We start from the raw sequence: 23,725 nt of genomic DNA, 5'->3' as shown, positions 1-23,725 counted from the left end.
ACAAGTAATCTGTATCTTGTGTAACTCATACTATTTATAATTTAGCAAGTAGTGACGCTGAGTCCTCAGACTTGGGGACAAAGCATGTAGAGAAGTCACCGAAGCTCATATTAATATAAATATATATATATATATATATATATATATTATATATATATATATATATATATATACAAAAAACCTGAGTGGAAACACTGAAAATGTCTTCTTCTTCAATGGTTTAATGGCATCCGACAGGAGAATTGGTGGCACTAATAATTTTTTATCTCAATGTTTTCAATTCCTCGTAGTCAATATTTACGGAAACTAACTTGTGTCCTTTAAATCCAGAGGCTGTGTGAGTTTTCGACTGAGTCCAGACTTCCCTGCGTCCCCTGTCAGTGTCGAGGGCTCTCCATTACCACAATTTATTTACTTGAGTCCACAAGGATCCTCGAGTTGACCTTCTGCAGACTTCGAGAGCCAATTATTTGGATTTGTTTGTTATAATATGCAAAATCTACAATGTGAATATAAACATTAGCCGTGTTGAGCATCACATATAAAGGGTAAATTTCACTCTTTATACCAACCATACTTTTTATACTATCATTCCCAAAGACTGGGCCACAGGTGGGTCACAGGAGATTTTATCAGGGTTGCCAAATAAATTTGCATAATTTCTTCCCTAGTCTTTAAATTAACATTTGTATTCACAGTACACCTTTGAGTCACATAAGGGAGCATGAAGGTTCGGACTGTTCTGATAATTGTAGCCTACTTATAACATTGAAGGTAATATGAAAGCTTAGTGTACATTCTGTTTGTTTTACTGATGAGAGGAAGAAAACAAGAGCTTGTTAACTCCACCTAAATGCATTTATTTGGTCTCATTTATAAAGTATTTAACATTAGGGATGCACCGATACCGGATCGGATATTGGACCGATACTGACTCAAATAGCTGGATCGGATATTGGTAACAATGGAGCCGATCTATTCAATTCAACTCTGTTTATATACTATAAACTTTATATACTGTAATTTTAATTCATGTTTAAGTTTTGACCAATATGTTGCTGCATTAAAAAGGTTTACACCTGAATTGTAATTCCTGTTAATTTTGAAGATTTCTTTTGCCAAGTTGCTGGTGTATGATTATTTTAATAATAAATAACTATGAAATAATTTATATCTTTGTATTTATCTGTTACATTTTGTTTTTAAGTTAGTAAAGCAATATTGAAGTCAAGCCTGATGTTGCCTTACACATAAAAGAATGATCCCAGTCACTTCCACACAGTGAGGCATACAGCTTATTAATTATGTAAGGGATAATGTACAGCGAGCCGGTCATTGTTGTGAAAGAAACCCCGACAGGGTGATGCCACACTTCTTGCATCGCCCTGAAGGGGCGCTTATTACGTGGCTCCTTACTTAAAGGGACTGTTTGTAAGAATCAGAAATGCTTGTTAACAGCGACACCTGTGGCCGTTAAGTCAACGAAAGTCAGCGTCGGGCTGGCGCTTGCTCTACATAGACATGAACGAGCATTGCTCAAAACAATGATGCGACACACGTCAGCTAAAACCACAATATCACTCTATATTTCACCTACTTGGCAGTAATGTTAGCTGACCAGACGAAGGTCTCTCCATGAATCACTGCTGATCCTAGTGTTGGCTTTTCCTGCATCAGCCTCCCGACCACGGTCGGAGGAAACGGGGAAGACACCGGCACCCGGTCGGAGACGATAACGTTTCTCGCTGCAGAACCCCTTCACTTCAAAAGACACTGAAAACCTCCGTTGGTCTGGAGGAGCTATTTCTGCACAAACGTCCACTTCACTAGATATTCTCAGAGCTACGAACTCTTCTGCAGTGTGTAGTGTGCGCGCATGCACGTGAGGTGGAGCGAGCTGAGTGAAGGCAAGCAGGCAGGCAGACAGCGGAGCAGAGTACAGCAGAGACTCCGGCCCTAGAGACCAAAGCTACGGTCTCCCCCGCGTCCTCCGACCGCGGCCAACACTGTTTTGCAAGACGGGCTTCACTAGATATAACTTTGTGGTTTTGGTGCTTCCGTGTAGTTTGTGTTGGAGTCTTGTCTGAACAGCGTAGCCACACGCGAGTGCGCATACGCGAGCGCGCATGGGACACTGACCCGGGTGATTTATACGTGTAAGAAGTTACAAACAGTCCCTTAAGAAATCAACAATTTGAACCAGAAACGGTGCGCAGGATTACGAGATCAGAACTGCGCCCATACTGTAGCAATGGTCTGCTATAAAGAAATAACAGATCACAGAACGCCATGATTGATCAATCAGAATCAAATATTCAACAAAGCTGTGTAATAAACACTGGTATCGGATTGGTACTCGGTATCGGCCGATACCCAAAGCCCAGGTGTTGGTATCGGGACTGAAAAATTTGGATCGGTGCATCCCTAATTAACATGTATATATGTTTTCAATAACAAATGCATAAAATTAAGTTGTGATTCATCAAACGTATATCTCTTCGAAATTGCTGGTTTAACTTTTCAAGATAATATAAGGTGATAGGGAAATGGCAGCAAAAAAGTAGGAACATTCATTTCCGCACAAATTCGCTCTTCTCACGATTTATAGATATAAAGCCTATTGTGAATTGGGTCACAATGGTTTGTCATTTTTAAAAAGTGGATCCCCAGAAAAACAGTTTGGGAAACACTGATGTAAACTATGTAACTTGCACAAGTTGCCAATATCAATACAGTGAAGAACTATTTATAAAAATACTTCAATTCATCTCCACGGAAGCAATCGAGGTCTTAAGTCACGTCTCGCTTGACATGATGATGGAGAGCATGTCACGATACGTATGACAGGAGTCTGTGAGGGTGGACATTTGGACGTCAGTCTTTGACAAGAACTCTTTGGAAACAGGAAACAGTATGGCGGTCTCCGCTCTCGAATTCGTTTAAACATAGACTTTTGAAAGAGAAATTGGTCGGAACTGATTTATTGCGTGCCACATTCACACTTTTCACTGGAAGCTTTCCATCAGTTGATGGATGTAAACAATAATCAAGAGAATTGACAGCCTTAAGAGTCGTGGCTCTTGCATGAATACAGATTGGATGAAAATGTACCATCGCAGAAGTTGAAAAAAAATCAATGTATTAGTTGCTCTTAAGAACTATATGATTAAAACGACAGACAGACGGACCTTCCCACTCCCCCCTCCTAGAAATATGGACACAAAAAACAGTGACACAAAGTTTATTCCTCACCCACGCACAAGTATATAACCTGTTTATAGCGCTGTCTTGGTGATATTTCAAAACTTGCAGAATTTCCGTCTGTTTCAGCTCGTGGCATGACACATTATATTATACTCAAGTCATGTGTGCGCGTGTTTGCATGGCACAGGAAAGCAGTACCTTTGATGCCCAGCTCAGTCCCTTGTGTATGATTGGCTTTGACAGGAAAGTGACCCCTTCTTGGGCTCATGTGTGATTGGTCGGCTCACACAAATTCACCTAATATTTCCCAAGTATCGAATACTTTCTGAGACGACCTCATCAATAGCTCTGTTCCCGTCTGTCTGTTTGGGATTTGTTTGAGCTTTCTGAGCACACACCAGGTTCTCGGCATTCTCAGTAATTAGTTTGACTGCATACAAAGAAGACGGGACAGACACCTTTGTGTGACAGAGAGACGAGAAAAAGGGGGAGAGGCAGAAAAAAGATACAGAATGCCACATGAAATATTTTCCCCCCACGAAAGTAATCTCTGTCACTCCTTTTTCATCTCGCAGCTCCTTCATGATTTAGCTTGTTTTTTCTTCCCAGCACTGTCTAAATTAGAGGCAGGCAGATACGCTGGGAGAGAACTGAATTCATATTCCCTTGTGACACAACATGTCTACATTAATTATGAGCCAACTGAGAAGAGCAACCCATCATTATTTTAGATATTTAGTCAGTAATGTGATCTAAAAAGTAAAGTAAGGCTGGACGATATGGCCACGATATCACGATATAGGTCATTTCATATCTCGATAACGATATATATCACGATATATCATGTTTTCTGGTTTATATGAAATAACCGTATGGTAAAGCCTATTTTCACATACTCCTGTGTGAATTTTATACTTAAATGAAAAGTAGAATATTTTCTCATTTAAAGAACTTGAGTGCAAAATGAACATTTGTCTGAATGAACAACATTTTTTGTTGAAATTACAGATAAAAAACAGGATTACATTTTCGGCCTAGCCTTTATGGAGATAGAAGCGATATAGAAAAATATATATGATAGACATTTTTATATAATTTTGACGATATATATATCGTCATATTACCCAGCCCTAAAGTAAAGCGGTGATAAATAGACCAAATTATATTAAGAGTAGGGCATTCAGAGTTAACGCCATAATAACACGTTAACGCAAATTCGTTTTAACGCCACTAATTTCTTTAACGCATTAACCCTCCTGGGAGATCCCAACTGACCAGGCTGTAGCAGGTTCAGTTTTAGAGCTATAGTGAAGATACTGATGTCTTCTGAAACTAGAAGACCTAAAGACCATTGGTACCAACCATTCTATGGTAGTTTGTCAATAACGCTCCAAAGTTATGCTAAATTTTGGCGAGGAAAAAACGTCATGGCTATTTCAAAGGAGTCCCTTGAGATCTGAGCTCAAGATATGTGAATGAAAATGGGTTCTATGGGTACCCACGAGTCTCCCCTTTACAGACATGCCCACTTTATGATAATCACATGCAGTTTGGGGCAAGTCATAGTCAAGTCAGCACACTGACACACTGACAGCTGTTGTGGCCTGTTGGGCTTGAGTTTGCTGATTTGAGCAAAAAAATTGTTGCTATCAACTTTCCTAATGTTGTTCTTTGTTTCGCACCCCTAACATTAATCAACTGACCATTCCCGTTAGTGAACGGTCAGTTTACACACACTATAAATGAAACTAATTGTAAGTCTTATAATAGTACATGTATATGGCTCAGAGATTCTATCTAAGAAGAATAACGTTGATAACAGAAACCCCACAAGGAGGTCATTGGAGATTAGAGAGGCTCATTGTGCCTACTCTAGCAAAGATCGATACCGAGGGATGTCCTAAGCACACAGCAGCAGAAACAATGTGACGGTAGAAGGAATTGGAGGCTTAACGCTGCCCCATGTTGAATTGATTTCTGCTGGTTAAACTTATCGCTTCTCGGGGGTGTAGTAATGGCTGCCATCAGTATGCAGTTTGTCAGTCAGAGAGGTTTTCATTAGAGCCATGAAGGCAGTCGATAGATTGAGTCAACAGAAATCAATGAAGGCAGAAGATGGGGTCAACATTATATAGAGTAGACTATTCAAGATGTGTGTGTGTGTGCACGTTTTCCTATATATGTGTGTGTGTGTGTGATTAGGTATAGATGGAGAGGTTGAATGGAGCCGGCAGTGAAAGGACAACCAGAAGCTGTGGGGATCAGAAGGTGTAAAGAACAGGGAGGGGGGAGGTCGTACCTGTCGTAGTCTCCATTGCAGAGCGCTCGTACTGGGATAGTGAAAGGCTGCCACACTGGATTCAATGTGTTCTTCACCACCTCTGTTTTATGGCAGATAGTAAACCTAGAGTAGAGGAGGAGGGAGGTAAGGAAAAGATATGTTCAAAAAGAGGCAGAGAAAGAAACTGCAATATTATTTGTTAATTACACGAGCCAGGGAGAGAGATAAATATGCAACTGAAGAGACGGAGGTAACAGGAAAGACAATGTCAAATCCCACAGTGACGGGAGAGATGCTTTAAATAGGGCTGCACCCAGCTTTGTTTACCACTTGGCCTGTCTCCCAGCTATATTGTGTTTGAGACCACAGAGAATAATTTGATATTTCAGTCTGGCTTTTAAATCCTTTCCCTTGACCTCAAGTGTGACAATGATATGCAAATGGATTTCTCTGATATCCGAAATGCTTCACAGAGCAGAGAGATATAAATTCCTATCAAATACTCCCCAAATATCCTCTCAAAAAGCAACTAGGCGTATCACATTTTTTTTTTTTTTTTCCACCCAAATCCTTGGATTACTTGTGCTCCACTAAGTGCCTCGAGCCTTTTAAAACCATGTTAGTCCTTTAGCTGCACCGGCCTCTAATTTGTACCCCCCTTTGGCACCAACAACGGATACTCCTAGCACATCTGTGGGGATCCATTTCCCACCCTGTTATGTATCAAGAAAAATACTGAGAAAAGCTGGAAGACGGCTAATGAAGCACTTACTAAAGCATCTCCGGCTACATAGGGCTGACGCTGCCAGTACTGCGCAGCCCCTTGGGGGAGGCTGAACAGCACTCTGGGAAAGGCGAGAGGAGATGGGGGAGTGTTGTGCATCCCTATGTGAATTGCCTCAGAAACTGACAGCGTTTTTTCCTATTGATGGAAAATGCAGATTGTTTCTTTTATTCTTGCTTTTATGCTTTTTTTTTTTAACGTTAATTGCTTCTCTTTCCTATTTGCTCTCCTTGAATCATTTATGTAAGGCATAGCCATGGGAGCTGTGTTGAGAACAGGATACTTGCCTCCGTATGCAGCCTCTTAAGTTGTGCATGCCTCAGTAACCACTGCAGCTCTTCTCTCATACTGTACATATAATTATCATCCCTCTCTACTGTATCTCCCCTAATGTTCCCTCCGTTATTGCCTCTCCCTCTTCCCCAGATGATTTCCATTTGAATTTTTTATTATGTTACTGTAACCTTTATGATATTGTTCCAGCACTTGCAGCTATACCTTTCGAAAAACAAAATCACACCGAGCACTCACGTTCCGTCCTCGTTGCTCCTGTAGAAGACCATGAAAGGGTCCGACTTGCCAAAGAAGTCCTTCTTGTCCAGCTTGTTGGCACAGAACTGCATAGTGGCGCTGTCCTGCAGGGATGCATGTGGGGGGGAGAAGTGTGAGATAGATTGTAGGGGGAAGGGTATATCATAACTGCTTCATGATTGAAGATGTCTAAAGGTATTATTTATGTGGCCTATTTCGCTCTTCTTCCTCTGCTTCTTTCCTTTTATCTTCTATCAGCAGATGGAGGAAGCTGTCTGTGCATCACACAATAAGATAATGAATACTGCATGAATACTGTATTCTTTGCGTGTACCTATGTGTGAATGGGTGTGTGTTTATCCTTATTTATATTTCTTGGCATATTGTGAATATCTTTGTTTTTTTTCCACAGAGAAATAGAGAAGCTTTTTATATGATGTTTTATCAGATTTACATTTATATTAGTGTGCAATAATAGACACACTAGCAGACCTTTGAGGCGGCAAAGGTTGTGTCACACCAGAAAAACAAAAGTTGGGTAGATGAAAATCAGACAACTTTACTATTCTTATGTCTTTACCATTAATGAGGCAAATAATGTAAAGTTTGGCCTGGAGGTGGGGCTGGAGGAAACGCCATGTTGTCACCTAAAACCAAGTTTTATTGTCTGTACAGATGCAGAATCACCTTGTCTGGCTCAACTAGATATTTAGATTTTTTTTTTTACTTTTGTTACTCTGTTCATTTGCCTAATTTGTCAGCCTCAACTGTAAGACAAGCTGTACTTTGAGCATGGTTTCAATCATTGACTGTATATAAGAAGTGGACTTAGTCACCGTGATGTCACCCATTGGTTTGTGGACTGACGTTTTGAAGCCTCGAGTTTGGAATTTTGGCCGTCGCCATGTTGTTTTTTTGCAACCAAAAGTGACATGAGAGGGTGGAGCTGAGTACAACCGAACGCCGAATAAGACATTTTTAGGCGACCAAAATGTTACAATTAACTTTAATGAACCGAAAACACACTGTGAAAGGGTTAAAGTTGTAAGCCAAAAACGTGGACAACTTCCAGACTGGACAACGCTGTGGTAGCGACCTGTCAATCATAAGGTAGCCACGCCCTAAAGCATCCCCTGCTTTATGGTCTATTTGACTCTAAATGGGACCATAATTCACTAAATGAACATCATGCTTTATTGAAGAAGACTTGAAACTAGCGATTGAGACCATAAACTCATGTTTACAATGTTTACTGAGGTAATAAATCAAGTGAGAAGTAGGCTCATCTTCTCATAGACTTCTATACAATCAGACCTCTTTTTGCAACCAGAGGAGTCGCCCCCTGCTGGCTGTTAGAAAGAATGCAAGTTTAAAGCACTTCTGCACTGGCTTCACTTTTCAGACCTGGAAGTTGCCCACTGGTTTGAGTGCCATTAGGAATCAAACCAAAAACAATGAATTTTAAAGTGCTGTAGAGTGTGGTGTTGATGCACAGTGCGATTGGCAGTACTAGTGACTCAAAATATCAATATAAAAATATGGGGTCATATGGAGGTTTTAGGTTGAGTAGCATTAACATGGTCATTCTACACCACTGTGAAGGAACTGGTGAGGTAGCTGATGAAGTATATGACTTTAAATTACCACAAGCTAATTCAGAATAGTCAAAGTTAAGGTACATAGCTTTTATTGATAATGAGTAAGTAGAAGACCTAATGAATGTTCAGTTCAGTTGGGTGATTATGTCAATCTCTTTTATGTCAACATGTCACTTCACAGTCACCGTGTGTCACTACTGGAGACAAGCACAATTAGTTTCAGCGGGGGTGTAAGAATAGTCAACATGCACAGATACAACATCCCATACAAATACCCACAGCTGCTGGAAAACACAAAGAAAGGCTCGGAGAACTGTTTCATAAATCATCAGCAAAGTTATTGCTCTTCACTTATTTATATGAGGATGTAGACATATGACTATCCATTGTTTTAGTCTGTGTCGTGTGAATGTCACCTGCTACCACTCTGCTGCTGCTGGCAGTCAGCCTACCATCCACTCTAGCTTTATCTATAACCACAGCCTGATGGCGTGTGTGTGTGTTCAAGTATGCAGGCATTGTAATCTCTAACCATACATACAGTATCCACCCACCTGCGGTGCTGCTAACATTAGTGCCAGCTGCTTACCAAGTCTAATTCTAGCATGAGTAATGGTCATCAGGCTAACTTCTTCTGATACCTGTCACAGCATCTGGAAAGCATCACATGCTTCACTTTTATTTCAGCCTCAGAGAAACATCAAACACAAAGCACAGTTTCTGCTGTGGGCTTTGTGTTTTTCTAAAATGTTTTGAGGGCTGCCTGCCTTTGCGTCTTGTTTTTAGTCAAATAACATGATTATGCACTTAATGTTGTTCTCAATTAGGAGCCATATCCAGAACTTTTGGATATCGTTTATGGTAAAATATTATATTTTAGATAGACATTATAGCCATTGTTTTTGCATAGCAGGTATTAAGCAAAGAATTGCAGAATCAATCCATCATATTGTCCAAATATTCTTAAGTAATTACCTCTCAATTAAGGTTGCAAATGACTACTTTAATCACATAATTTCTGGTATTAATCATGATTACACCCCATTAAATTGCAATTATGTTCCAGAAAGGTTAGCATAGCTTGTTCCTTCAGTGTAGTTTAGCCTTGTAAGATTATCTCTTTAACATACCTATTTAGTAGTGGAAAAAAAGGTAACTTACATTTGCATATATTTTATAAAATCAACTTTTTTTTGTTTTTCACAGGATAAAAATCTGTGCTGCAGAACCCATGAGATCCTCTTTTTTATTCCACCCATTCTTCTTCCATGTCAAAACCTGGTGCCTAAATTACCCACAATACATTTCAACTGGCGTCAGTTCGGTCGGAAATGCGGGCGTGTTATGAGTGTGGCTAATGAGCAGGCGACAGAGATCTAGTAAGCTCCCTTATTTTTAACTCCACACCCCCAGATTTCTTTCCAAACTTGTAGTCTTCAGCCCCAACTGACGCTGACTCAATTGACATCCATTTCTTTACCTCTATAATCAAAAATTTGTTATATTCAGTTTTTGAAAGCATAAGCATGCAGCCTTTTCAATCTTTTCCCATCAGTAGCTCATCATTATGCTTCTGTTCGGTGGCGGCTGTGGCTCAGAGGTAGAGCGGGTCGTCCACTAATCGGCAGTTTGATCCCCCGGTCCTCTAGTCCGCATGTCGAAGTGTCTTTGGGCAAGATACTGAACCCCAAATTGCTCCCGAAGGCTGTGCCATCGCTGTGTGAATGAGTATTTAGATTAGATCCTGATGAGCAGATGCAGCCTCTGCCATCAGTGTATGAATGTGTGTGTGAATGTGTGAATGCTGACATGTAGCGTAAAGCGCTTTGAGTGGTCGGAAGACTAGAGAAGTGCTATTTAAATGCAAGTCAATTTACCATTTACCATTCGGAAATTGCCCTTTCCATGAGCAGATTAAATCAGACTTATACAATTTGCTGTATAATATCACCCGGATTCCCAAAAAATAAACAAAATGATTGCAGTTACAAACGGCTGATGCAATTTTCACATTTAATGACTAATTGGATTGTACCATTATTAATAGCTTGGCAACAATTAATTAGTTGACAAAATTCATTATGCATAATGAAGAATTAACTGTGTCTGAAGTAGACCTAAGGATATTGTGGATTCAAAAGTGGAACTAACGAAGACCATAAAAATGTTTTATTTACCTTTTTAAATAAATCAAAGACCAGCAACAGATGCTGGGAGATTAATTCTCACTGCGAACCAACCCTAACTCTTTCTCTGTAGTACACTCTCTCTCGCACACAAATAATCCTGATTGTGCATTTTCCCCAACAGTTGTTTATCATAAAATATGGCGCCTTTACAAACCCCAAATATAAATCACTTGGCTGCTGTTGAGGCTTGTACTACTTGTTTACTATTACCCCTCCCTGTTCTTGGCTCTCTTTGTGTGGTGGCATGCAGGGAAGGGGGCCTGACTTATCCCTGGCGTATGGGCTGTGGCTAATCTCCGAAACACAGTGGGTTCATTACAGCATGTTCGGATGCTATAACAGTAGATTGCTGTTAATGTCAGGGCTCGAGGCCTTATACTGGGCAGCCACGGTGCCACTAATGATGGCTTAATAGTTTTTTAATGTTGCAGCTTGCACCTTGTGTTCTGGCTGTGTGCCGAGTGGCAAATCAGCAAAAGAATGTGTGCGAGTGCGACAGACTGTGTGTGAGCGGGAGAGCAGGAGTGTTTCTGTGCACATATGCCGAAGCCCATTTTAATTCCTGTATGCATCTTACTATAGCGTCCCTCTCTGTGTCTTTATCACGCACAGCCAGGCACCGCGCAGCACACACACTTCCCTCTGACACACTCATGATCACATCCACTCCACTCCGGCAGCGAGAGGAACTTTATCTGTATTCCTGCCCTCACCCCGAGGACACACACACACACACACACACACACACACACACACACACACACACACACACACACACACACACACACACACACACCATACGTCTGCCATTTGACACATCCCTCCTACACAGAAGACTCACTCTGTTTTAAACACTCCTTTAATCCTCCTGGGGAATGTGCAGCCATGATTGACACACAAGCAGTTGAATGCTTATGTCATCTGAATATGTGACGGTAGAAACACTTGCTGTAGCAACAGATTTCTTTTCTGTTGCTCTCTGTCTTTCATCCCTGGATACTGGATGTGTGTGTGCGTGTTAGTACCTAACTTCAACAAGTATTCGCTGTGAAGCTTTAGTCTCTCTACACATGAAAGCAGTGTTCACGCTTTAGTGCCCTGGATGGCAGCACACATAAAAAATAGGAAAAAAAATCTGAAGACGCATATTGTGCAGAAAGTTTTCTCCCTGTGTCTAATAAAAGTGATTAAAGAAACAGCCCAGCTCCAGTCTTCTCCGGGGCTCAACTATCCACAGATGGAGATTTACATCACTCCCAATGCTTAAGTGCAAGATACAGTGCAGTAAAGTGAGTCACAGCACCTTCATTCAGTCACATTTTAAAAACGTGTCTGTTTTCCTTTCTGGTAAAACAGCTAAAGTGAGATTATTATTCAGTCCAGTGTGAGAAACAAGTTTGTTGGTTATGTCTCAACAATAACAGTAAATGGAGCTGCTAATTCAAATGTATTGATGTTGATATATCTCAAACCATGGTCAGAAATCTACAATTTGTTGTGGATTCTCCTGCTGCAAGTGGAGCAATTTAGTGCAAGCAAAAAGCCCTAAATGGGAGTTTAACCTTGCTGCCTTACAACTCAAATGTCATGTTAAACACAGCACGTTCAGTCTTATTGGAATAAAGGTTTTAGATGGATCTGTTGAACTATCAAGAGGAGAATAAAAACCATAATATTGGGTATAATTAATATTGACAAAAAATTAAACTGCAATTTCTTGAACAAAACCCATTATTTAATGAATTACCCTTTCCATCTGTGTTTAAACGATAGACTACAGTATAGATGGAGGTTGCGTCACCACTTCCTCCCACTGCACAAAAGTGAATCCAAATATCCCATACGGGAGCGGCCGATCACGAGTCGAGCACGGCCGCAGCTTGTTAGCCACCTAGTTGCTACGTTAGCACCACGGTAGCTGTTTGGCTAGAAAGACAGATCAACTAACCATAATACTTCTATAACTACATTTATGATCAAATTAACACATATTCTATTACACAGACTTGTGACGGTTATGGCAAGTTAAAGTTACATCTCCTCTCTCGTACAATTCCCGAGCCTCCATCTGCAACTACTTCCCTCAGAGCAGCTGTCAATCATGACGCCTCACCCCCTTTTTATAGCTCCAAATAACTAATTAAAAATAAACTTTTCTGAAAAATTAACACATGAACATACATCGGCATGATAAGAACTAAAATGACAGAAACCATCTCTGGAAAAAATTTATTTGATGTGTACTTTGACTTTTTAGTTTGGCCCATGTCCCATCTGCTAACAGGAAGGGGGCGGGACTAATGACCTATACTGCAGCCAGCCACCAGGGTCCAGCCTCCAGATGTTTTGGCTTCACTTTTGGGGAGCTGTCATGTCGTCCAGTCTATGGTTTAAACAAATAAATTCAACAGTGAATCCACGTCATACCCTCACAATATATAATTTTGATAAATGACAACAGTCTTAAGGCTCAACTAATTATTTTTACACCCAACTGGACCAAAATGGATTAAACCAACCGATCCACCAATACTGTCAGCTTTATATCAGTTTAACATAACAGATATTATGAACTGTAAACACAAGCTTTCACTATGTTTTCTCTATACAAACTAAATGAACTTGCTGACCAAGTTGCTCACAAAGTAAACGCATGTGTCCGGTATTCAAAGAAGCAGAATTTGGCAACATTGCCGCTCGGAGTGAGCGAGAGGGAGGACACACCAGGAAATCTCTGCGGGGCTAATGGGCACATAAAAGCGTTTATGGTGATGGAATGTGTTGAGGATATTAAATATTCATCTGCTCCTGCCTCATTAAGGTTCTGTGGCACGAACACACACTCCTGCAAAGGTCTGTGATCAACAGCCATTTGCTAATATGGAGAGAATCGGAGTATCAATATTTAAAGAGAGGGGCCAGGCTGGATAGAGACACGTCCACACCCTCTGAGGAGTAATGAGGGAGTGTTTGTGACAGGAGTTATAGATGCTCTAATTAAAACCAGACAAGAGGAGAGGTAGTAAAAGTATATAGCGCGGGGGCCGAACCAGTTGATCTACATTGGAATCAAATAAGCATGAATTAGTGCGAGGCAGGGTGTTTGTGTCTCATGGGGGTTAAGGGTGGATAAAAGATATATGGCGATGGTGAAGCGGGGAAAACAAGGTCAAAGTGATGAGGTTGGAAGGAGAGGTGGACTTAACATGATGAGCAATTACTCCCTGCTCCCTGCATGGTCACAGTGTACACATGAGTACACACTCAAATTTATAACATCCTTGGTGATTATGCATTCTTTTACATGTATGGTCCTACAAATGGGTAATTCCTTGCCTGGATGAGCTTTCCCGTTTCCTACTTGATGTAAAGCCACAGGATACGAAATCTGTGATTCATGTTGTCTTGTAGCATTAATAAGGATTACCAAACAGCGTACTTGAGTCGAAAGAAGCGTCAGCGATATCTGCTTCCCACTCCCCGCCCGCATCTTCTAATCGCTCCACTCCCAGCTGCTCAAGGTTTTCTGTTTTGTAACATTTGATATTTTCTTTATCCCACGTGTTATCCTCTAAAAGAAAAACCTGTTCTAGTTTGCTCCGTAGCAAATGTGGAGATGAATGGTGCCTTTCACATTTATTGCACAATGCGAAGTGAAATTTAGAAGCATCAAAGAAGGCAGTGAATGAAACACAGGAAGTTGAGGCGAACAGACTTGGATCTGCCGTGTGAAGTTCTCTTCATGAGAAAATGAATGTTTCATCAAATTCGTGGTTTTCCTGATGACATAAATGTGCAATCAAAGGATCAAAGTAGAGGGCCTGGAAGAAAGAAGTGCAAAAAATCTACAACACACATCCGTACTGTCAGTTGTGGAACATCACCACTGGTTGTTTGTGGCCAAAAGACCACCCGATTTGTTATCAGGCCATTAAATAGGCGTTATCGGTTGCTATAAGCTCCATAGATGTGGGCCAGTAGGGGCCTACTACACCTACTACATTGTAAAACTAAAAAGCAACACGTTCTAACACGTTGTAAACGTGAATGTTACGTTTTGAACACAAACAAAAAGGCTTCTTTAGGTTTAGGCAACAAAACTACAACTTCTTTAGGTTTAGGTAACACAAAAACATCATGTTCTGGCTTAAAATAACTGTGAAACTTAACGCTTGTGAACACAAAAACAACTACATTGTTGGTTTCACCCAGGATGCAAACCTCCTGGGTGAAAACCCTGTGTTTGGTGTCCCATCCATCTCCCCCGACATCCACACCATATGGAGTTTCATGCTGTCTATACTACAGCCTACCATGTCAATAGGGGATCAAACCTACTATTGGGTGTAGTAGGCCCCTATTGACCCACATCTATGGTGCTTATAGTGGCCGATAACGCTTATTTAATAGTCTAACAGTGTAATCAGCTGAAAAGACACAGACTGCAAGACAGTCCAGCGGTTAAATTTATGCAAATAAAGCTAAATGAAACTCCTCTTGCGGTTGAATGAGCTTGTTCGTGTGATGGAGCTTTATCTCATAGCGAGAAGGAAAACAGAGAGACGCTCCAGGCAAAAATTACGCTGCTCTGCTCCCACACGGCTCTGCTCACACACCCTGTTGCAAATATGTTAGAAAAAAAATAAATAATTCCCCCACGGACCAGCCTTAGATTACTCTGCTGTAGAGAGCTGCAGCTGGACTGCGATCCTGTTGGTCTTATAGGGTTCAATAATACAGTAGGCTATAATTACTCTAATGTGGGCAGGAGCAGTAAGTCAATATGAATATATATATATGCTGTTATCATTAGCAACTGATAAGTACGTTTGTATATTCTGCTAGGAGCAACAACATAATTTTTTTTACGTTTCCACGCACAGGTTATATTTGTCAGAAAACCTGCAGGATCAGGGTTTACTGTTGCAGACCTTTATTTTGAAGGTTGCTCAACAGTTTAGCCCCCAACAAAAATGTTGTATTTGCAGAGAGCCGTAGCCACCCCCGGAAATCGGTTGCTTCGGGTGTGTCGATAGTGTTTGCAAGTGGGAGTTAAATCAAATTCATGTAACCCCATATATTGATAGTCAAAGTGTTTAGATAGCTGCCAAAACTTTTAATAACCAACGCACGGAGTTGGAGAAATGTTTCAATATACTTAAATTGATACTGCACGCCTCATAAACTTGATCAAATGGGAGAACAATCTTTTCCTAATTACCAGTTCTGTTCCGCAAAGCTCTCGTGGTATTTTATCCATATGGTTCACATTTATCAAAGACAAACTGATGTGGAAATCAGTTAAAATGTTCTCCTACACTACGTTTGGTTTCTGAGTCTGTTGTAACCTTTGGTATTACACTGAGAAATCATTTTAAAAAGTCAGTAAATGTGTCATGTAGAGAGTACGACATGCTGCAATATTTTTATTCAGTTTGTGTTCAGCAACTCTGGTCATCCTGGGCTGCTTATGTTTTCTCCAGTGAGTTTCCTGTCCCAGTGGAGATTGTGAGGACACATTAAGCAAGTTGACCTTCTGTTCTAGCTAATGATTTGTATCACTTTGTATTTTATAATAATGTCTCAAGAATAAACCTGCCAACTCCAATAAATAAAAGCTGAAGTGTCTCAGCTTTGTCTCAATAAAAGTAAAGACTGTTCTTCTTTTTGTCATCTAAGGTTTATAATATATTAAATACTGCTATACACAAGTTTTAAATACATCCCCAAGTTATTTAAAAAGCACTAACCAGGGTTGTTTGATGTCAGGTCTTCTTTCAAACTGATACAACACTTCAGTTCTTTTCACAAAAACAGAGAAAGACAAACTGCACACCAAACACTTGAGGTGACCTGGAGTAGTTTCAACTGAAGGTTTAATCATGAGCGTGTACAAATGTATTTTCCTACTGCGGGGTATGTAAGCAGGAAAAAAAACACTCACACAGACACACAGACTGCATCATGAATGGCAACTGATGAATAATGTCAGTTCATGAATGCTAAACATGTGTTAACCTCTACAACCCGACCAGTCCCACCGAAGGGTCCATCATTACAAAGTCATGCTGTGCAGACAACGCGTTTTGCATAACCCAGAGAACGTTACTTTAAATTCTAGTCAAGATTTCAGGCTGAATTATAGGGAAATGTGTAAAATTATGCACTGGGAATCTGAAGATTTTGATATATTACTCGAAATAGTTGAGGCTTCTTGGGGAAACAACATTGACATATTGCTTTTTGAGATAATATTATATTATTCATATTTATATTATTATATGTATATAGTATTTTATATATATATATAATACTGTTTTAGAAAATTGTTTCTTATTTACACATCCAGCAGTTATGGAGCAACATTAGCATTCATTTGTAGTCGTGTTTCTGTTCACCTGTTCTCCTTTTTAGCTCTATTTTAGTCTCCACCAACTTCGGAGGAAAATGTCTGTCTCTTTAGCGGCTAAATGCTACCAGGCTGTCCATGTTAATATAGGCATGTTTGTAGGTAAATAAGTATCCAGACCAGTGGGCTACCTCTGGGTCTGAAAAGGGAAGACAGTGCTGAAGTGCCTTAAACTTGCATTCTTTCTAACAGCCAGCAGGGGGCGACTCCTCTGGTTGCAAAAAGAAGTCTGATTGTATAGAAGTCTATGAGAAAATGAGCCTACTTCTCACTTGATTTATTACCTCAGTAAACATTGTAAGCATGAGTTTATGGTCTCTATCGCTGGTTTCAAGTCTTCTTCAATACAGCATGATGTTCATTTAGTAAATTATGGTCCCATTTAGAGTCAAATAGACCATAAAGCAGGGTATGCTTTAGGGTGTGGCTACCTTGTGATTGACAGGTAGTTACCACGCCGTTGTCCGGTCTGGGATTTATCTGTGTTTTTGTCTTACAACTTTAACCCTTTCACAGTGTGTTTTCAGTTCATGAAAGTTAGTTGTAACATTTTGGTTGCCTAAAAATGCCTTATTCATCGTTCGGTTGTACTTAGCTCCACCCTCTCGTGTCACTTCTGGTTGCAAAAAGACAAGATGGCGACGGTCAAAAAGTCAAACTCGAGGCATCGAAACGGCAGTCCACAAAACAATGAGTGACGTCACGGTGACTACTTCTACTTATTATATACAGTCTATGATCCAGACAGGTTGTGAACAAGTGTGTGAAAGAGAGGTGTGCATGTTTGTGTGTGTTTATATACTGTGTGTTTGTGTCTGTCTCACAGGCTACAAGAGACAAGGTCAGACAGGGACACTAGGTCTCACACTATCGTCAGCCAAGCCGTTCCTCTATCTAAGATCTGGTACAGTACACGCCGGTGTGACATAATCCTCTATTGATTCCCTTCACTGTCTTTGTATCTGTTTCTATCTGTCTGACTCTTTCTCTCTATCTATTCAACACATACACATCTCAGCTTCTCTCCATCTTATCACTGTTGGTTTGTTCTTTCATTTCCATGGCGCCAGTTTTACGCTCTCTCTGTCTTTGTGTTATTTGCTCTGTTGCACTCTTGCTTTTCAATATCCTCTAGTAATCTGCGTGCTGGGAGCCCAGTGAAGCATCCATAGCTTTGGATGGTTGAGGGGACGATCAGCACTCACCCCATCATGTTCCTGGATCATTTCATTAGACAGGGGGGACACTCTGCAGAGTGAGAGCAGCTGTCCTGTCTGTTATATTCTGAGACGGAGGTGTGTGTGTGACTGGGTGTGTAAGTGTGATAGATACTGCAGGGGGGTAGATAGGTAAATAAGTTGATCGGTAGGTAGGTAGATAGATGGATAGACCAGTTGGCAACCTCCGGGTCTAAAAAGTGAAGCCAATGAGGAAGTACATTAAACTTGTCAGCAGGGGGCGACTCCTCTGGTTGCAAAAAGAAGTCTGATTGTATAAAAGTCCATGTGAAAATGAGCCTACTTCTCACTTGATTTATTACCTCAGTAAACATTGTAAACATGAGTTTATGGTCTCAATCGCTGGTTTCAAGTCTTCTTCGATACAGAGTGATGTTCATTTAGATTGACAGGTCACTACCATGGCGTTTTCCGGTCTGGGAATTGTCCGTGTTTTCGTCTTAGCGCTTCAACCCTTTCACAGTGTGTGTTCAGTTCATGAAAGTTAATTGTAACATTTTGGTCCCCTAAAAATGTCTTACTCAGCGTTTTGTTCTTCTTAGCTCCAACTTCTTGTGTCAAATGCTGGATTTGAGGCTTAAAAAACGAAGTGCACAAACCAATGGGTGACGTCACGGTGACTACTTCTTTTCTACAGTCTAGGCCAGAAGATAGACACAGTAGATAGGTAAGTAGATAGACACTTGCCACTGTGATACCTGAGTTACAGCACAGATAGCAAATACCTATTATCTGATACCTCACATTGAAGAATAAATAAATATATAATACATGTATTTCTAAAGACTTTCTACTTCTTTTTAAAAGGTATGTACACCCTGATTTCTGCCTGGCTTCTCAAAGCCAGAATATTAAAAAAATGGATATAGGGTGTAATATAGGCAAACAATTGTGCAGATGCTTGGCAGCATACTGTAGTATGTGACAACAAGGGACAGAGACAGACTGAGCATCACTATCGCATCAGACATTTTAAGCTCGCATGGATAGCGACAATTCTCAGAGCACTTCTGCCACAGAGGATCATAAAAATATATCTGTGGCTGGTCTTGTAGGTCCCTCAGAGACTTGGCTATTCCTACGTAGACCTTTCAACTCCCAGGAGATGTAACAAGCTATGTTTGAGCATGCAATATTGTTGTACAATTACCTGTATTAACATTGTACCTTAAAAAGACTATGTGATTTAAACAAAAAAATAAAAAAGTTGTCGAGTGGGCTGAACAAAGTCAACAGGCAGTTTCCTTTGTCTATGGCTGTGTGCTGGCACTTATTTGCCCCTCTGAGCTTCCATCCTGCTCAATCCACTTTATGTGCGAAGACTGTTTAACCAGGTGTTGCTGACAGATGTTTGCCTGCTAATGTGTGTTTGGCAAGGGAGATTATCATGGCTTACTCACTCGACAATTGCTCAGCTCCTCTGCGGACAGGATGACAGTGCCACATTTCTTCCCTTGGATCCCTCTGCGGAGAAAAGAGAGGAAACAATAAGATTTCAACATAAATTAAAGGAATCATCTATTTGTCCACTCTTGGCTCTTAAGTGAGCATTAAAGGTCACTGCAAGCATAAAAGCATGTTCATTTCTGATTAAACTCAGCAACAAAAAGTCAATTGAATAGCTCATCCTTGACATGTATTGACCTTTACAGAAAGTCTCACTCAAGTTCTTTTAATTTAATTACAATTTTTAATAAGACTCAACAGGGACATGAGCTCAACCTGAGATACCTCTGAAGAATTAAGCTTTAACTGGCTGTAACGTACTGGAACATTTCTTTCTTTGACATCTACCTCAGTGCAAGTTATATCCTACATTGCTGACTACCCTTTTGGGACTGATTTATCACTAGCAGGTCCAGTAGTCCTTTAAGGTGGCCAGTCGATTAGACTGTTATCAGTTGATATAAGCCCCATAGATGTGGGTCAATAGGGACCTACTACACCCACTAGTAGGTTTTTATCATCAATTCACATGGTAGATTGTCGAAAGAAGGTATAAAAGAACAGCGACCCTCTAGCGACCATAGTAATTATGACAGGAGCAGAAAGGGAAGTCAGGTGCTGTAGTATAGACAGTAAACCTAAAGAAATTGTAGTTTTATCGCCTAAACTAAACTTTTTTTTGCCTAAACCTAAAGAAGGTGTAGTTTTGTTCCCTCAACCTAAAGAAACATTTTTGTTTGTGTTCAAAACGTGACATTTCATTCAGTTTTACAATATGGTAGAACATGTTACTTTTAAGCTTCACTTTCACTTTTACAACCTAGTAGGTGTAGTAGGCCCCTAATGACCCACATCTATGGTGCTTATAGCGACTGATAATGCCTATTTAATAGCCTGATAACAGTCAAATCGGGTGATCTGGCAAACATGTTATGTGGTCAATTCATATTGAGTGATTGTATGTATAGGTTAACGTATTTCACATTTGTTTCCCCAGATTTTGCAATCACAGTTCATATTACTCAGTGTCTCACATGGAGAAAGCCCTTCGATGCTCTAATTTTCCTCTCCTCTTCTCTTCATTAAATAACATTTAGACTACGATTTTGTGACAAATCCATCCATCATCTCTTGGCTTGTTCTCCATTCCCTTAAAGACCAGCACTATGGAGACGGCTTGCTGTTAGTCAATGGCCTGGATTCGCTCCATGTGAAAAATTTATGTTGATTTAAGAAAGGAGGTTAGACGCGCTTCAACCATTTCACAAGGTTATTTAAGAGAATGAGAGTCTCCGATCGGTTTGACTCTGATGAAGACACAGTTGGCGTTCAAAACGTTAGTCTTTAATAAAGTCGATTGCCTTAAATATGTGTGCTCCAGTGTGCTTTGGACCTGGTCTCTGAAGTGTCTCCTGTTACATGTATGTGGATTTATTTTGTGTCCGCACAAGCAAATCCAGTGATTGCGGCATTACTGAATTTATTTTGCAGAGAAATTACACCGTCTTAAATGCTGGTATGACCATGCCTGTTCTTACTCCAAACCTTGTCTAATCCATCCAACCTTCAGCACTGCAACTCTTCATACTTTATATCACTCAGACCTTTTAATTCTGTCTGCGCCAAGGCTTTTAACATTATCAAGAAAGACAGACAATATTACTCCAACTCTCCTTCCTCAGCTGGCTTCCTCTTAGTCATAGAACTGAGTTGAAAAGCTTATTTCTTTGCAGAGCATGGCGCTGCTTAGTGAACTCCTGTCCTCCTCATACCATGCTGTCACAGACTTGAGATCCTCTGACCAAAGACCTTTCTGTTGCTAGAGTCAGTCTGGGTCTAGATGTGTCTGTGGCCTTCGGTTGGTTGGTTGGTTTTCTGTATGTGTACTTTTCTTATTTTTTTCTGCACTGCAAAGCATCTTGGATAAGCTGTGTTGTTTAAATAGTTTGAGTTGAGTTATAAATTGTATAATAATCCATGCCACCTTTTTATCATTATGAGACCTGTAGAAATAAAATATGCTTCCAATTACTGTAAGGCCCATTGCTCCCATTAAACAATGTTAAAAAATGTGTCTCCACCAAGATGTATCACCTTTCATTTATCTGCCTGACATCAGTGTGTCAGACCTCCCAGACCATTAGCTGTCCCACCAGAGGACCGTGAAGTTTACTGTGGTCATTCTGCATGAGTGTTAATTGCCTCATACATCAGCTGTGTGTCACAGTAAGAAGAATGAGCGTTATTAGTTTGAAAGTGTTCCACATAGGGAAGCACTGTGGTCCTGGGTGGCCTGGATGGACTTCCTTTCACAGTCCAAAGACATTAGGTGAGATATCTAATGCTGGTTTCAGACCAAAGGCACAAGAGCAAAAGAGTTTGTGCACAATCTTCACGCAAACTATTCAAACTTGCGAATTTGGATGAGCAAATATATTTAGTATGTTGCATTCTGCAAACTGCTCACTGCCGATGTGCAACGTTAATCCTGACTGTATAGTATATGCAAAACATTCATTGTCAACATATTTCAGTTGTTTTCCCTACAATATAGACTGTATATAAAGATGGACGACGTGACAGCTCCCTAAAAGTGAAGCCAAAATATCTTGATCGCCCCCTGGTGGCTGGCTGCAGTATAGCTCATAAATCCCGCCCCCTCCATGTTAGTGGATGGGACATGGGCCAAACTAAAAAGTCAAAGTACATGTCAAATAAATTTTTCCCAAAGATGGTTTCGGTCATTTTAGGTATTTCTTATCAAGCTGATATTTGTTCAAGTGTTAATATTTCTGTTAAGTTGGGTTTGAATTAGTTATTTGATGTTATAAAAGACGTGTTGTCCATCTATATATACACACAGTCTGGTTCCTGGCAACTAAAGCATGATGAATCATGTTTTATGGTTTGTTTAGGCAAGTTAAAGCATTTAATTAAGTTTGGGGAAAGATCAGAGTCTTGGTTAAGTATTAAAAATGTCAATACTTGTAGCATGACACTAGAGTCAACTTTTAAAATACTTAATAAAACCATCCCCTAACCTTAACTAAGTGTTGTAGCAGTCATAGCCTAACAATATGTAATATGCAGCATGCACAGTCAATCCACCCAAACGCCTTCACTACAACGTCCTTGCAGAATATGAATGACTACATTCTTGGATTGTAAAAAATGTTGCCAGTGCACTAAATGTAACCAAGGCAGCTATTTTGTTTTCTGAATGTCTTGGACAAAGCAAAGTAGTACAAAAGCATATTGCTTGGGAGACGCTGTTAGTGAGGGAGACCCAAAAGATTTTAATTTGCCAGGTAGATGTGGTATGCGAGAGTTAGATGCTCTTGACAGTTCAGTGACGAAGTTGCCATTACAGTTAAGATTTACCCTATACTTCAATTAACGGTGCTATTTCCTGCTGCAATGTTTTTGGGAAAATTTCCACAAGAGATTGACGCACTTGACTCGATGGACTCGGTTTGTCACTCAACATGCTGAAGTCAAAAGACTGGAAAAAGTGTTCTCCAGCTGTGTATATAAGTGCTTCCTGCTCTTTGTGCAGAAGTGTGTGTGTGTGTGTGTGTGTTTGTTTGTGTGTCTGTGTTCAAGAGGTAGATGGAGACCTTTGAGCCACACAGTAAAACACTCTCATTGATCTTCAGGTGGGGAAACCATCCTGGTTGTATGGGCTACCGTGAGAGTGTTTTATTCTCAGCTAAAATCTTGCACATACTCATAGACATTTGGCACCCCATTCAGCCACTGCCTCAGAAATTCAGCTTTCAAAAGACAAATGACTCCATATGTCCATCCTTCACCTCCTGTAGCCAAATCCATTCCCTCTGGGTTCTTCCCAGAAATAGCCTGTTATCTTAAGGCCACTGAAAAGCTAAAACAGACAAAAAGAGCCTGTATGTGTTGCACAAGTGAATCTGTGCTGTGCTGACAAGCTGTGGCTTTACAGTAGCTGCAGAGCAAAACAGCTACGGCTACAATGAACAGCGGACACGCTTTCAACCCTAACCCCATGTTTTCTGGCCTTTAGTTGGCT

The 23,725-nt window shown here is 40.4% G+C and overlaps 1 protein-coding gene across 2 annotated transcripts in view; it reads right to left on the bottom strand.

Moving 5' to 3' along the window:
- Positions 1-23,725, bottom strand: part of cpne5b (copine Vb) — a 137,626-nt gene that overhangs the window by 34,837 nt on the left and 79,064 nt on the right. For both annotated transcript variants that reach the window (XM_074630415.1, XM_074630423.1), the window contains 3 exons: positions 19,635-19,698; positions 6,801-6,904; positions 5,504-5,608 (listed from right to left, as the gene is read on the bottom strand). In XM_074630415.1, the coding sequence (XP_074486516.1) occupies positions 5,504-5,608; positions 6,801-6,904; positions 19,635-19,698 (273 nt within the window). The remainder of the gene's footprint in view (positions 1-5,503; positions 5,609-6,800; positions 6,905-19,634; positions 19,699-23,725) is intronic.

The sequence above is a fragment of the Sebastes fasciatus genome, chromosome 1 (assembly GCF_043250625.1).
Source record: "Sebastes fasciatus isolate fSebFas1 chromosome 1, fSebFas1.pri, whole genome shotgun sequence".
Lineage (NCBI taxonomy): Eukaryota > Metazoa > Chordata > Actinopteri > Perciformes > Sebastidae > Sebastes > Sebastes fasciatus.
Note: the sequence above shows the minus strand (reverse complement) of the source record. Positions and strands in the feature narration are given on the sequence as shown.